This window comes from Bactrocera oleae, chromosome 6 (genome assembly GCF_042242935.1).
Source record: "Bactrocera oleae isolate idBacOlea1 chromosome 6, idBacOlea1, whole genome shotgun sequence".
Taxonomy (NCBI): domain Eukaryota; kingdom Metazoa; phylum Arthropoda; class Insecta; order Diptera; family Tephritidae; genus Bactrocera; species Bactrocera oleae.
Window position 1 is genome coordinate 49,158,458 of NC_091540.1, and position 16,275 is coordinate 49,174,732.

General features: G+C 37.1%; 1 protein-coding gene across 7 annotated transcripts in view; it reads right to left on the reverse strand.

Annotated features, from left to right (window-relative positions):
* Gug (arginine-glutamic acid dipeptide repeats grunge) overlaps positions 1 to 16,275 on the reverse strand; it is a 54,456-nt gene that overhangs the window by 11,701 nt on the left and 26,480 nt on the right. For 4 of the 7 annotated variants that reach the window (XM_070111048.1, XM_036370982.2, XM_070111044.1 and 1 more), the window contains exons 2-9: positions 14,976 to 15,110; positions 11,193 to 11,349; positions 11,030 to 11,106; positions 3,373 to 8,233; positions 3,186 to 3,309; positions 2,971 to 3,115; positions 2,742 to 2,899; positions 2,235 to 2,294 (exon numbers count right to left, since the gene is read on the reverse strand). In XM_070111048.1, the coding sequence (XP_069967149.1) occupies positions 2,235 to 2,294; positions 2,742 to 2,899; positions 2,971 to 3,115; positions 3,186 to 3,309; positions 3,373 to 8,233; positions 11,030 to 11,106; positions 11,193 to 11,349; positions 14,976 to 15,038 (5,645 nt within the window). In that variant the 5' untranslated portion in view covers positions 15,039 to 15,110. The remainder of the gene's footprint in view (positions 1 to 2,234; positions 2,295 to 2,741; positions 2,900 to 2,970; positions 3,116 to 3,185; positions 3,310 to 3,372; positions 8,234 to 11,029; positions 11,107 to 11,192; positions 11,350 to 14,975; positions 15,111 to 16,275) is intronic. The other 3 variants (XM_070111046.1, XM_070111049.1, XM_070111047.1) reach the window with 3 other exon arrangements.

A 16,275-nucleotide genomic window follows, 5' to 3' on the forward strand; every position in this document is an offset into this window, starting at 1 on the left:
TCTAATGCCACATACCGGATAGAAAAATAAAAAAAAAAAATTTCTTAAGCAGGGCTGCAAATAATGCATTAAAATATATTTGGATTAGCATTTGAATTAATTTTTTTATTTATTTTGTAGTTCCTAAAGTCTTAATAACAAATATTTTTTGACTTTTTAATCCCAAATACCGGAATGAAAAATAAAGAAAACAAGTAAGGAAGGGCTAAGTTCGGATGTAACCGAACATTTTATACTCTCGCAAAGTCAAATAGTATACTCGTTTGAGATTTCTTTGTGGATTGACTGATATTTTCGGTAGAAGGTCAACTATAGGCACTGAGGTCCACATATTTAGTACTTAGGGGCTTAAACAGTTTTGGTTCGATTTAAATAATTTTTGGCCACAAGGTGGCATACTTTAATTGCATTATTCACGCAAAGTTTTATCCCGATACAGTCATTGTTGCCTGATTTGCATAGTGGAAAGTGAAAGAATCAGATGGAATATAAAATGGTGTTATATGGGAAGTAGGCGTGGTTGTAGTCCGATTTCGCCCATTTTCGCACTATGACATAGAAACATGAAAAAAACGTTATGCACCGAATTTGGTTGAAATCGGTTAAGCAGATCTCAAGATATGAGTTTTCACCTAAAAGTGGGCTGTGCCACGCCCACTGACTAATTTTGAACGCGGTTCCTATAAAGCCAATTTATACCATCTCAGAGATAAAATTTAATGTCTCTGGCGTGTTTAGTGCTTGATTTATCGCGCTTTTAGTAGTTTTTAACAGTACCGTTATATGGGGAGTGGGCGGAGTTGCCACCCGATTTCAACTATTTTCACACCATCAATAGAAGTGCTAAAAACATTTGCTTCTAGTGAATTTTGTTATTATAGCATTAGCGGTTTAGGAGATATGCACATTAAACCTATTAGAGGCGGGACCACGCCCACTTTGTAAAAAAAAGTTTTAACTACAGATGCCCCTCCCTAATGTGATCCTGTGTACCAAATAACAGTCTTGTATCTTATTGCGGAGCTTAGTTATGGCAAGTTATTTGTTTTTGATTAATGGCGTTTTGTGGGCGTGGCAGTGGTCCGATTACGCCCATCTGCAATACCAACCGTCTCACGGTACCAAGAAACATGTCTACCAAGTTTCATAAAGATATCTCAATTTTTACTCAAGTTAGAGCTTGCACGGACGGACGGACGGACGGACGGACGGACAGACAGTCACCCGGATTTCAACTCGTCTCTTCATCCTGATCATTTATATATATATAACCCTATATCTAACTCGATTAGTTTTAGGTGATACAAACAACCGTTAGGTGAACAAAACTATTATACTCTGTAGCAACAGGTTGCGAGAGTATAAAAATTTTACCAAGCTTATAATTAAGAACTAAAAAAAAAAAATTTTTGAGAAATTACATTTTTTCGCGTTTGCGTACTTCGTCCAATTTGGCTATCTTTTCAAAATAAACATATTATTTACATATATTTAATTGCTCATTTCATCAATCATTTTTTATCGCTTTTCCACCCCTCCACCCTCCACCCTTCAATTTGAAATTTGTTTTTATTTGTTACTCCAATTTTTAAGTTAAAAATTGCATTTAGAATTTTTATTATTCAATTAAAAGTTAAAATTTTCAATTTAATCGAAATCAAAAATTTTAAAATCGGAATCAAAAATTGAATTTGCAAATCCCAAAATTGAAATTCAAAATTTAAAATCTAATTTTAATGCAACAATACCTCATTCGCAACCCTGGTTATGACACACTTACTAATAATAAAAAGATGCATCTAAATATCGTTAGAAAATAAGTCATTTTAAAAATTCTAAAATTTAGAAAATACATACATATACTATATATGAAAATAAAAAATTAATAAGAATTTTTTGTAGTAATTTCCAAGGAATTATTATAGAAAAAAATATCCTTATACATAGAATACATGAAAATCAGAAGATTTTCAAGAAATATTTTTAACAGTGCTGGCATGTCGAAAGAATTGTTACAAATTTATCTCAAATATGAATCAGTAAGCAGATGATATTTTTCTTATAAATTCATGTTGTAATATAAAATATAAATGTAAATGAAGTGATAGAGTAGTTCAGCAGGTATTTTGACATGATGGGAAGCTGTTCAAGCAGTTATTTGACATTACTCGATTTCTTTTTGAAGTTTTATGTGTTTAGTAAATTAACAATGATGTTTTTTTAGGCAACTGTACCTCTCTCTACTATACATTGGCCCCATTGGGTGATGATATGGTACCATCTGTTCAACAGGGCTGAAATAATTCAAAAGAATACAGACGTATAAATTTTCAATTATTTCATTTCGTGTCGTAAAATACATAAATACATTCATACATACAGGCATATGCAAACGACCTATACTATAACTAAAAACAAGTATAGATGTGGAAATGTGAAAAACAAAAGTAAATGATACGAAGTTTAAAAATTAAGATTATAAAAAAAAATTAGAAATGAATTTTTAATGTATGACTTTAATTTGCAAGTGATACAACAAGGCCGAAATGGTTCATTATTTGCCAAAAATATTACTAAAAAAAATTAAGAAAGTCAAGAGAATTTCAGACTTTTTTTTGCAATTGTTTAGATTTTACTTTTTGCCAAATCACTGTTCGAATATTTTAACTAAATTCTAACGAAAAATTAGTTCTATGCGCTGAACCTGTGCACAACGTCAAATCTACATTTGCCACACTCACCTGAAAGCCACATGTGGCCTGGCGTACTCGGATAACTGACGCAATGCTGGCGTGTCCGCATATGGGGGTTTAAGTTCGGCCTTCAATTTAGCCTGTTGGGCCGCCTGTTGCGCTGCAACAGCTTGTTGCTGCTGCTGTTGTTGCTGTTGCTGTTGTTGCTAAGCAAATATATCGTAGAAGATGTTATGTTAGTATGACTTTATACAATTTTTACTACTTTAATACTCACCTGACGCCGCTCGCGTTCCTTTTCGGCTAGCTTTCTGTCGCGCTCTTCACGCTTTCTCGCCAATTTCGAGTCTGCCACAGGCTTGAAAATCAAATCCGTACGCGTGCAGGAGTTATAATCACCACGATCGATGTGACGCACAAAGCTATTAGAGTATATATGTATAAAATTGCATGGGAAACCAGGCCAAATAGTGTATTTCGGTTATGACTTACATAGCTGACTGCGACCGATGGCATTCGGTGTCGTCGGGTTTGGCTTCGGGACTAGGACCACGCGGTATATTTTGCGTAGGGCTGGGGATTTCTGGCTCTGGATCAGGCTCGATGTCAATCGGTACTGCAGGATATAAGAGATTTGTATATTTAATGATTGTACTTTAGACAGCATAGCGACACTTACATGGCTCCGTCGGGTGATGTGGGCCGCCCAGATTAGCCGAGTGTGCATGCGCTCTTAACGCATCCATGTGCGACGTTGGCTTCATACCCATTTGTTGACCATCTTGGAATGGCGAGGAGTGCGGTGGCGGTGGATAACCGGCTAAATGCGCTCCTGGATAACCAGCTGGTGGCAGACCAGTAGGCGCAGAATGTGAACTTCCCGGCGGACCGCCACTGCTGTTGCTGCCCTGCGGCGTCTTTGGTGTTGGGGGTTTGTTCTGTGCCTGAGCCTGCGCTTGCGCTTGTGCTTGTGCCTGTGCCTGTGCTTGAGCTTGTGCCTGAGCTTGCGCTTGTGCTGCTGCCTGTTGTTGTTGATGCTGATGATGTTGTTGCTGTTGTTTAAGCTGGTGTGCAGCTACAGCTTGTTTCTCGGCCGCCGCCGCTGCCGCAGCTGCCATTGCTGGATCGTCGGGACGTGTGGGAGGCGGTCCCGGAAGACCAGGATGATGTCCACCTAGCACCGAGGCTGGGTCAAGTGGTCCACCAGGGGGCGGTGGTTTCATGTAAGCTGTGGGGAAACCTGGCCCATATGGTCCATAGCCATAATTGAAGGGATTGTGATGATGCGGGGAGTAGAACATTGAAGGATGTAAAAGTGGATGGGGATATGGCGACTGTCCGGGATGTACGGCTATTTGTGGTATACCAGCGCCTGTTGGAATTAATGGCAATGGCAGTGGCATTTGTGGGTGTCGAATGACAGGCGGTGAAGCGCCAGGCCGTAAATGCGGTGGCGGTGATGTGCCCAGTACACGTTGATTCGGTTGGGGACAATACATTTTGCTCAACGGGCTGGCCATCAACGTGGAAGCGCTGGATACTGGCGGAGGTGTCATGTGCGGTGATTGCTGTCGCAAGAGTGCATGACGATCTCGCTCTGCTACTGCAGCTGCCGCCGCCGAAAGTGCTGATGACGACGGATGATGGCTGAGTGGACTTTGCGGTACCGGATGTAGCGGGCTTTGTCGACTTAAACTGCCAACACTTGAAGCAGGCGAAGTTGAACGATGCGCTGCGTTTGAACCAGGTGCACCACTATTTCCAGGCAATCCAGCACTACCACCACCACCGCCGCCGATGCTTTGTGGTCCACCAATGTTGGAGTTCGGTCCTTGCACGCTCGGGCTAGCGCGACTGAAGGCAGACGATGGCACAGTATTCGTGCTTGACGCAGTACTGGCTGAAGTTGTGGTAGAAGACAGACTAACAGCAACGGATGAGTGTGGCGGTGCAGACGAGGAATGCGGTGGTGCAATATGCGATGGTGGTGTGCGTCTACTGAGTGGCGACTCTGGCATGCCAGTCAACGATGGTGGCCCAGCTAATAGCGCGATTGGGCCACCACCACCCGGACCTAATCCGGCCATTGAGTGCGATAACATTGGATGTCCTGGATGGCCAACACCAGCGACAGCAGCGTGCGCTGGGTGACCAGGCGGCAAATGCGCTAAATGTGGATGTATGGGCATAGGATGACCAATGAGACCTGGTGGAGGATTTCCCGGCATACCAGTTAAAGGAGAACTGCGGTGCGCATGCGGCGACTGTTGTGGCGGCATCGATGCCTGCGACGTTGGTGGTTCACGTGGCGGTCCAGTCGGTGTACCACTATTGATATTCATGCGTTCCTCGTGCAAACTACGAGACTGTGGTTGCTGTGCTGGTGATGGCGTACGCACTGTGCTCGATTGCAATGGCTGTGGCGGCATTTGGTGTGTAGGTGGCGGTGGACCACCTCTTGGATCATGACCCTGTAGTGTAAGTGGAATTGGTGCATGCGGATGCATACCCGGAGGCATATCCGGATGCTGACGATGCAACTGTTGAAGATGGCTGGGCGGGAGGTGTTGAGGATGTAGGCCTGACGGGGCTACCGTTGACAATGGCGGTGGTGCGCCAACTGAGGTCGGTGGCATTGATGAAGCTACAGACGACTGTGGGTGTGGTCCTTGTAATTGTTGCGAGTTATTCGGGGATGGCGTGAGATGTGGATGATGCATTGAACTGGGTGGTGGCCCAGATGCACCAGGTGGCAGACCGGAGTTCATCTGGCCATGAGATGGCGGTCCATGGGGTGATACCAAATTTTGTGGATGCATTCCAGGCGGTAAACCACCACCTGCCGGTGAAGGCAAATGTGGTGATGGATGCGGCGATTGGAACTGCTGTTGCTGTGACGACGGCTGTGAACTACTATTGCTACCCTGACTGTCCTGACCTGGTGTCGAACGGGATGATGCATCTATTGGGCTTTCCGAAGGCGGATATTTCATACCGCCAGGCTCTTGAGTGCCATAGGGCGAACCCTTAACCAGATTTTCCGCATACGGCGATGGTTTCATTGGACCACCATCATTTGAGCCTTGAGGCGGTGGCGGATATTTCAAATCTTGTGGCGGTCCATATTTTGCAGACATTGGATCGCCATACTTTAACATTAAGCTTGACTCAAAAGAACGCGCCAATGGATGTTGCACCTCATGCTGATAGTGGGGTTTCGGCATCGCAATGCCGGGTGGGGGCGTAGCACCAGGTGGCGCACCATGTGTAGGTGGTGGCTGCGGATCTTGCGGTGCACCTGCGCCAACGTACTTCAAACCACCTACATCGCCCGGTTGACTGGCCGGTGGCGCATATTTGCTTTCAGCATTTGGTATATTATAAATACTTGAGCCCTTCATGTCAGGCAACTTTAGCTGCTCACCAGGAAAACCTTTCGGCGTTTGTTGATGTGCAGATAGATCGCCCGGATACTTGCCCTGTTGTTCTAAGGCAAATTTCATATCATATTTACCCGCTACGGCAGCAGCTGCAGCCGCCGCTGCCGCTGCAGCTTGCATGTCTTGTACCGTGCCATACTTCATGGCGTGTTCCAGAGGAGGTGGTGGATACTTGATATCCTGTATTGCAAATTTGCCACCTTCATATTTAATGCCAGCAACGGCAGCAGCCGCCGCAGCCGCAGCTGCAGACTCATTGTACTTCATTTCCATATCACCAGGATATTTGTGCGTTGGTGGGGGCCCACCTAAGGGCATGCCCGACGGTGGCGGTGCGTTGTTATCATTACATGGCATCGATTGTGGTGGCGGCGGTCCATACTTAAGTTGCCCATCTAAAATATATCCAGGTGGTTGTTGGACACCGGCCGGTGGCAGATGCATATGCATGTGGGGCGGTTGAGGGGGTACCTCCGGACCACCAGCTGCATCATTGACCGCTGAAGACATTGATGTCGGCGGCATGCCCGTATTATTTTTGCATTCCTCGTTTTTAATCTCCACTTTAACCTTTAGATCTTGCGGTTCGTTACTGTTTTGATTACAAGTAGCATCCATGGAATCATCCAATGGTTCTTTCTTAATGAAAACTGCAGCTTCTTGCATATTAACATTGGTATTGTTTGGTGGCAGTTGTTGCTGCTGCTGCTGCATTGATTCCTGCTTCATATTAGCGATCTTTTTCATCATTTCTTGCTCCTTCGCTATATCGACGGCGACGGAATTACTATCCGATACATCCATTTTTTCGACTGTGTCTTTTCGTTCCGTGGACAATTCACCGCGGCCGATAGAAGCATTTAACGCTTCAACGGTAGCTATGGTCGGTACTTTCATGGGTGTTGGCGGCGCACTGACCACATTCATGTTTTCCTCGTTAACATTGGAGATTGGCTCTTTAGTAGCAGCACTAACGGCATCGATTGGTTGTGGCGCTACAGGCGCTTGTCCGCTAACTGGCGCTTGTATATTTGTTTCTTCATCATCATTTTTGATCGTCTCTTTGGTGTCTTCAGCAGGCTTTTCTGATTTCTCAATAATGTCCGCCTTTGAATCGCCATCTGCAGCACCACTATCCTCTTTGCCGGCGGAGCTATCTTTGCCTTCCTTAAGCGACTGTTCGACGGTATCGGTCGTATTTGACTCAGCATCATCCATTATCGAATCAGGTCGACTATCCGAGTTCATGCTCTCTTCCGCCGGGCTATCGGATCGCTTGCGCTTACCACTATCCTTACTAAGACTGCTGCCATCATCGGTGACATCACCACTGCCACCGCCACTGCCAGAACCTGCGCTACCATCCACATCGGTACGCTTCTTCTTGTTCGGCGTATCCTGCTTACCGCCCTTACGCTTATTCGCCGCCACCGTCGTTGTCGTATTATTATCAGCGTTTATGTTTGCTCCTTTAGTTGGTGTCTTTGGACTATCGGCCGCTGTCACTGTGTCGGGAGTTTCAGTGCCACGTTTGGGTCGTTTACCATTCGCTACTTGCTCTTTTGTATTATTATTCTGTTGTTGTTGTTGCTGCTGTTTATTGCGTGTCCTCATTCTAGATGGTGATTCATCCCTTTTGTTTGTCAGACTGGAATCGCTGTCGCACTCGCTGATATCGTCCTCGGTTAGAGAACTATTCTCCTCCTTGGAGACAACGGGCGACGAGCGCGTCGAATCTGCCGCCGCTGACGCCGTCGTCGCCGTTTGTGGTTCCGGTGTATCCTCCTTCTTCGGAGGTGTATTACTAGCGCGTGTGACACGATTGCGACGCAAGGCACTTTGCCGGCGTCGACGATGCGGTCGATTATTATTGGCACCCGGTGTCTTTTTCCACAAATAGTAAAATTCCACCAATTCGGGTGTCTCTTTGTGCGGTAGTAAATCTTTGTGTATGCGAAAGAAATTCTTACCAAATTGCCGTAAGCCCTTAATGAATTTCTTTGTTTCGTCCTCCGTCCACTTTTTATCGATGCCCTTCGAAACGGGACACTTAACGAGTGCTTGTAGTGCTTTGCCTGGATCGTAACCAGAATCGTGTAACTTTAATTGGAGAGGGAGAGAGCGAGAGAAAATCAAAAACAAATTGAGAAAGACAAAATGTATTATTAATTGCAAAATTTCATAACTAAAATTCGAAAATATGTAAACTCATGTAAAAAAAAAACTAGAGAATTAAGTTTTGAAGTTTTTTTTTGTAAGATAATGTAAAAAAAATATATCCTTAAGGCTTGCCCCGTTTTATGTAAGACAACTGGTGAAGAACTCACCGTCTAATGTCATGGCTATTATATCACCCTTTTGTATTGCATATGACCACTAATCTCAGTATACTTGAAAACGTGGGCAGCACTATAGATTTTAAATTCTAAAACAACTTATTTACTTAAAATTTACGTGCAAGGTTGCCAATCGGCTACTATACTTGCACTAGTAGCCATACATTCGAGTATTAGCATTCGCAACATCAGAGCAACTAAACGTGCAAAATTATCAACAAAAACAAACATCGTTAGCAGTACTTCGCTGTTTTTGCTTCAGAATATTGAAATAATGCAATTCACTGTCCATTACTACATTTATGTTGTGATGAGACATAACACTTATTGTTTATATAATATAATTTTTATTTTCATAAACTTGATTAATTTGCTAATTAAAATATTACGAATATGTACATTGATGGCATGCACAGCGATCAATTAAATCTAATCTAACTAATAAAACGGGTTCAATTGACTTCGAAGGAAATTATAAGATGATGTATGCACATACGAACAATATGATATATATGTATTTGCATAACTGTAGTGTATTTGACACCGAACATTCAATGGCAATTAAATGATTTAATGATTGCTTTCGCCATGAATTCAAATTACTGGAGAGTTGTGTATGAATTGTATTTGAACACTAATAGGTATATGTGTGTCTGCACATTAGGGACTTACTAAATTTATTAAATATATTGATATATTTATGATTTTAAAAAACTTTAAAATTTTTCTCATTGAAATTTAATAATTTACAACACAGTGGTTTAATTTTGAAAGTTTTTGCTATATAGAAATACCTGTAACGTATCGCGGTTTAATCCCTAAATATATACTTAAAACCCGAATTTTCATGCTTGAAAATATTTTTGGAATCAGAATCCATGTCGTCTTCGTCTAAATGGTTTATACGATTCTCCTATTCTTTTTAGCAGGGAACTTTTTGATCTTATTATAACAGTTGACATACTTAATTGTATGGCAACTCCTATTTACAGCATTTTGAATTCTTGAAAGAAGTGTAAACTCTGTTTCGAACTTATTTCGCCTAAGACTTCTTTGAATGCTTATCTGCTTTGTAGATATTTATGTATGTTACAGAATTTGACTTAAAATTGTTTCTTTTTTTTTTAAGATGGTAACTCAGGCTATAGTGTGTGTACATTTTTAACATTAGAACTACAAACCGGTAAAAATGACCGGTTACATCATTTATTTATACCATTTCCTCTTTATTCCTATTTAATATTTATTTTACGATGTCATGTTTTTTATTCAATTTGTGTATAGAATATTATTATAGATTATTTTGCTCTTACGCTTCTAATTTTCAGAGAGACAGAGAGACCTACATATTTGAAATATGTATATGATTAATCTTCGTAGTTCTAGTTAATTAAATTAATAATTTTTAAATATCAAAAATTTTATTTTTGGGTACTATTTGATACTTAGTATTGTTGTATGACAAGTGGCAACTTATAATGCAAATCATAATTACTTTTCTTAGCCACTTCGGAGAATAAATACTTGAACGACTATATTTTTTTTTTCTAGATAACAAACAAAATGTATTTAAACAAGAAAAAACGTTAACTTTTGCTGCTCCGAGCCCAGCACAGATGCATTTCTTGTAGCAACAATATGTATATTTCAATCTGAAAACGTAACTGGCCTACAATTTGAATGCAACGGAAAATGTTTTGTTGTCTAGCCATGTTGTTTGATATAAAAAAAACCTTCAAGTGGAATTTAGATTACTCAATAAGAAAAATTGATATTTTATGAAGAAATTTATCTTGATTTTGATCGGTCAGTTTGAATGGCAGCTATATACTATAGTGGTCCGATCTGAACAATTTGATTGGAGATTGTAGCGTTGCATTGGTCAATTATATGTGCCGAATTTCATGAAGATATCATTTGAAACAAAAAATTTGTATATGCAACGACTTGATTTTTATCTATCAGTTTGTATGGCAGCTATATCCTATAGTGGTCTGAGATTGGCGCTTCAGACAAATGAGCAGCTTCTTGAAGAAAAAAGGACGTGTGCAATATTTCAGATCCATATCTCAAAAGCTGAGGGACTAGCTCGCGTATATGCAGACAGATGCATACCGCAAAGGTTCGTAAATTATAAAAGTGATACAAAATCTATAAAACCCTAGATTGCAGCTCTTCAATAATATTTTTTAAAGAAATTTGATTATTTTATTTTATTTTTTACTAATATTTTTCACGTCAAAGTTTTATTTATCAAATATTAAATGCAAAAAAGGGAATTTTTTAACAGTTACATTCATTTAAAAGGAATTTCTTTTCGACAGAAGTGTTAACAACAGTTATATGAGAAATATTAACACTTTTCAAAGTGTGAACAATGCACACCGGCACGAACAAATAAATGTAAGCGGGCGCCTTTTCGCAAGTTTACTAAGTAAACAAGCGAAATTAAGAGGAAATATTAGCATAACATATATACATATATATGTGTAAATATCATATAAGTATAAGTACATTGAAAGCTCATACAATGGAAAGTGTGCTTGGGTGTGATACTCACAATATCCAATGCGTTAATTGTTGTATCGTCACGACTAGCAGCTAAACAACCGTCTTCTAAACCTCCATCACACATTCCTGAAAGGCAAAGTGAATAATAATTGTTGAAAAGTTTTTAAATGAAATCTATAAATAATTGTTATTATTTGCACACACTTTATTACCTTGAAATGCAGCCATAGAACGCGCCGCACGCAAAAACATTAACAAATCGCCATCGGCCACAATGCCAGGACTCCATCTTGATTCTTCTAGTTCACGTTCGTCGCTCTCTTTGTCAACGGGGAAGCTTGAAATTGGATTATAATCGGGCAATTTTGCCTTTTGTGTCCATAAAACAATTTCGCAATTAGTAAAACTTATATGCATTGTTAAGTGTTAATTAATAGTTGTTTTTGTATTTTTTATTTTTTTTATTTTGCTTATTGCGCTTTCTAAGTGATTTTTTACCTTAGATTAGCATTTAGTTAAAATATTTATTTATATTATATACATTATTATTGTTTGATTAATAGTTATTTATTTGCATTTGTTATATTTATATTACCATATTTTATTATATAATTATCTCGTTTACACAACAGCAACAACAACGGAAAAGTCTACTATCATTAAGTTATACTCTGGTTCTATATATCATATAGTATTTACTCTTATGTACATACATACACATACATATAACGGTATTGTATTTGTATTTGTAATGAGTGATTAATGTTTGGATGGGAGGACTGGGTTCGGTTGATTTGGGTTGGGTTGAAAACCAAAACTTATTATAAGAACCCATTTGCTCTATTGGCAGGCTGGAAGCCTCAACGTATTTTGCGAACGAGTTAAGCAACTTTATTTAATGTACTAATTGTCAATTATTGTGAGCCAATTATAGGGGAAAATAATACTATGCGTATACATACATACACATATAGCATGTGCGATGAAATGAATGAATGAATGAAATGTCAAAGTAAAGTTGAAAAACTAATATGACATCAAAAGTAACAAAGTAATAATTGCACAAAAGTAACAAAAAAGAAAATAACAATTAACAAAACATATAATAAAAATTAACAAACAAAAAATAATAATAATTAACAAAAAATACAATAAAAATTAACAAAAAACAAAATATTAACAAAAAGTTAATAAATTATAACGAACAATAAATATATTGCAAAAAATAACACAGAAACACAAAAAATTCAGAATTAAAATAAATGCAATTTAAAAAAAGAAATGATAATAAATAAAATAAAAGTAAATAGGGTAAAAATAAAAAAAAATGTTTGATTTATTTTAAAAAATACTAAATAAAAAATAATAATTAATAAATAAAAAATTATGTAATTAAAAAGGGGTAATATAAAATTAATTATAATAATATAAAAATACAAACAATTTTATGAAAATTAAAATATTACATAAATAATAAAAATATATAAAAACATAAAAAAAATATAATCAAAAAAATTTTTAAAAAATAAATTGATTTATAAAAAACAAACAAAAATTTGAAAATTATGAAAAAAAAATTAATTAATAATTATAAAAAAAAAAACATACGATTAATTAAAAACAAAAAAAGAGTATAAAAAAATTAATAAAGGATTATAGGATTTAAATCATTAAGTAATGAGAAAAAACATTACAGAAATATTACTTGAACAATAAATAATAAAAATTAAAAAATTAAATAAATAAATAAAAAAATATAAAAAAATTATTAAGATAAATAAATAAAAAATAAAAAAATTAATAAGGTAAACAAATAAAATGTTAAAATCATAAATATCTAAAGCTTACTGCGCAGCTAGTAAATATCTACAATTATGCAGTGACAACTTGCTGCTACTAGCGAGAGTATAGTAGATATAATAATAAAAAATAAACTTAAATAAATAATAAATTACTAAGTACATTGACAGTACATACATATGTTGTTAACTATATATTTACTTTTACTCTAATTCATATTTATATTTTAACATTGCATACATATGTATATTAGTTTTGGGCTAACAACAAACCGAAACCCCAAATTTAAACTGGCTTAAACCTAAGCTAACTTTGCTAAGCACTTATTGTTGACACCGTTATGAATAAAAATTCCTTTAGTTGTCAATTTCAGATTTCTACTAAAAGATTTGCTTATCTTTATTATACAAATTACGAAGTCTTTCGATGATTTTAAAAATTTTCTGGCAAAACAAAGGAAATTACGTTTAGGGAACTTTATTATTTATAATTATAAAAGTTTATAAAAATGTCTTCTTGACTTATCACAATTGTAGAGAATTCTTTGTTCTTTTTGGGTCTGGAATTCAATTTATTCAATTTGATAAACAAAATACTCGAGGAATTTATTAACAACAAACAGCTGACATACTTTTTGGAGCCATTGAAATAACTGAAAGCTTAAGTAATAGAGCAGAAGAGTACAAATGATTTTAACAGTATTGTTGTTGGGAAACGTTAAAACTTTATGTTTTAGAAACTAATTTATTTCATTTTCGAGGATAAAGTTTTGCACCTTTAGCACTAAATATAACAGAAATGCTCTCAACTTTTTTCAGTACACATTCGACGAAGATTTCTATTATTTGGATCTTAGGGAAAAAGTATCTCTTTTTATAGAACTTTTTATGCTTTCAAGGTGTTTTTGTGAAAGAAGAAACTTTTATTGATCAATGATATTCTCAATTGTTGTATCAAACTCTTAAATACAAGTTTTAAACAAAAACAACTAAATAATGAGGTTTAACGGAAATTTTCGTTTGTTAAAAAAAAATATTTATTTATTTGTCTACATTAATGTTGTCGCCTTCAAAATAGTCCCTATTCGATATTATGCAGTTATGCCAGCGCTTCTTCCAATCATCTAAACTTTCTCCAAATCGATTTTTGGAATAGCCTTTAGCTCTTTCAGCGATGCGGGTCATTAAAGGTTCTCCTTATTTTTAGAAATAGGAAGAACTCACACGGCGCCATGTCTGGCGAATATGGAGAATTGTTTTTGGCCAAGAATTCACGAAATACATATACCATATGTTAGTCGAATTTCCCAATTAAATCTGCACTTGTAGATATGCATTGCTGCACAGCGCACTGAACATTTGACGCTCAAATCTGTTTAGCTCAAAAATTTAATAATCCCATCAATTAGTTTATTTACCCGCTTGGCTAATGCAATAAACTCCTTTGTAAATACAACTAAGTGACATGGCGTCAAAACCAGCAAAATACCGACAATTAAGTTTCAATTAACCCATATTTGTCGTGAGTCTAAGTATTTACGTATGCTATTAATTACAAATGTATTTATTTAAATATCTAAAACCGCCTCTAAATGCGATTATACGCTTAGCGCTAATTACACAGGCATAATCAAATGAAAATGCTGGCAAACCAACACACACACACACACTCGCACACATTTAAACTGAGCATAAGTTAATTATAACAATGTACAAAAACGACTAAACAAAAACAAAAATGTATGAAATTAAAACCGCAAAGCAATAAAATACAAATACAAAAGGCTAAAACTCGAAATACAACAAAAATATCTACAACAAACACACGCACACACGCGTAAATAAATAATAAATTGTCAGCCGTGTCAGCAGACAGCAAATTAAAATGTGAAAATCTGTATTCATGTAACTACAACTCAACGCTAAGTAGCAACAACAACACATACATATGTATGTACAATATATACAAAACGAAAGCTTCTGTCGAAAAAATTAAATCAAAGACACAACAAAAAAAAATTAATATTATGATGACTAGTGCATGAACTTTATGATACGATTATGATGATTACGTTAAGACTTGGAATCGATTTGATTTCTATTCGTGCTTTTTGTTTTTTCAATTGGCTTGATGAAAATTTTGAATTTGAAAAATTAGACTTGTTACCGTGAGATTTTCGTGAGTTATGTACGTACATAGACATCGTTTACCTGGTGGCCGGGACCCACTCGAATTTCTCCCTGAGTGGAGGCCGCCATTACCCTTTAAAGACACGCTTCCGGTCCAGTGTTAAGCTTTTTATTGCCCTCTATGATGATATGATATTTAAACTGTAAAAGAAATAACAACAACAAATGATGCATTAGTCACACAATAAAGATTATTTTATGGTTTTTAATAATTGAAAGTATAGTAACACGGTAACAATAGCCGTATCAACGGTATGGGGTGGTTGAAATTGAATTGGAAATTCATAACCATCAAAAAATAGAAGAAAAAAAACAAACGACAAAGGTAATTGATAGAGCAGTGATGATGCTGATGGCGATGATGATATTTAAGGGTAAATATGCCCAAAGCACGTACATACGTACCCACGAACAGTGGTGGTAAAAGAAAACGTTAAATCGATTTTCGAAAATTCCGAAAAAATTTTCCAAATATTTTTCATTATTTAAGAAAAATTAATTTTGATGTTGAAAATAAAAATGCTTGTTCGAAAATTTCGAAAATTTTTTCAAATAACTTTTTGTTTGCGATTTTCTTATATTATTTATGGCGTAAAAGTTTTATATAATATATTTCAAAATTTTTGGAAAAACAATTCATAACATATTCCCACTGTGTAGAGGGTCACATGTAAATACAGTTCGCCGCAGTTATTGGCTTGCTAACGCCTCAATGCAGCCAAATGTAAAGCAAGTGAAGTAGCAGATATAATTACAGACAGTACAATGCACCAGAAGAGGGGTCCATCTAGTGCAATAAACATGAATGCAAAGGTTGTACAATTAAATTCGCTGCAATTGACAGGAAAAACACAAACGTGTCCTTCCTGGGGCTCACAACAATAGGTGTACAAATGCAAGATGCCCTGTAGGAAAAATTTTAATTCGAAAATATCGATAAAACAATGAAAATCCGACCCTCATGAAAGCACTGTTTCGATCGCCCAGGAGCTGCTAGCATGACACAAAAAAACTATTTGATACCATTTAAATAAGGCTGGATACAATAAAATAAGAAGCTCGATGTTTGAGTGTCACGCCAATAAAACCTCAGGGATCGAATTTCCATCTGCGAATCGATCCAACTCAGAAGCATATGGTGACGAAAAGTGGGTCACTTACGAAAAAGTAGTGCTCGAATGGCGGTGAGCCGACGCAAAGGGTGGACAAGCCAGCATTGACGATCACTGAGTACTGTAAATAAATGGACCTTCTGAACTAAGCAACCGGGAAGTGACCAGCTTTGACCAGTAGTTGAGAAATTGTG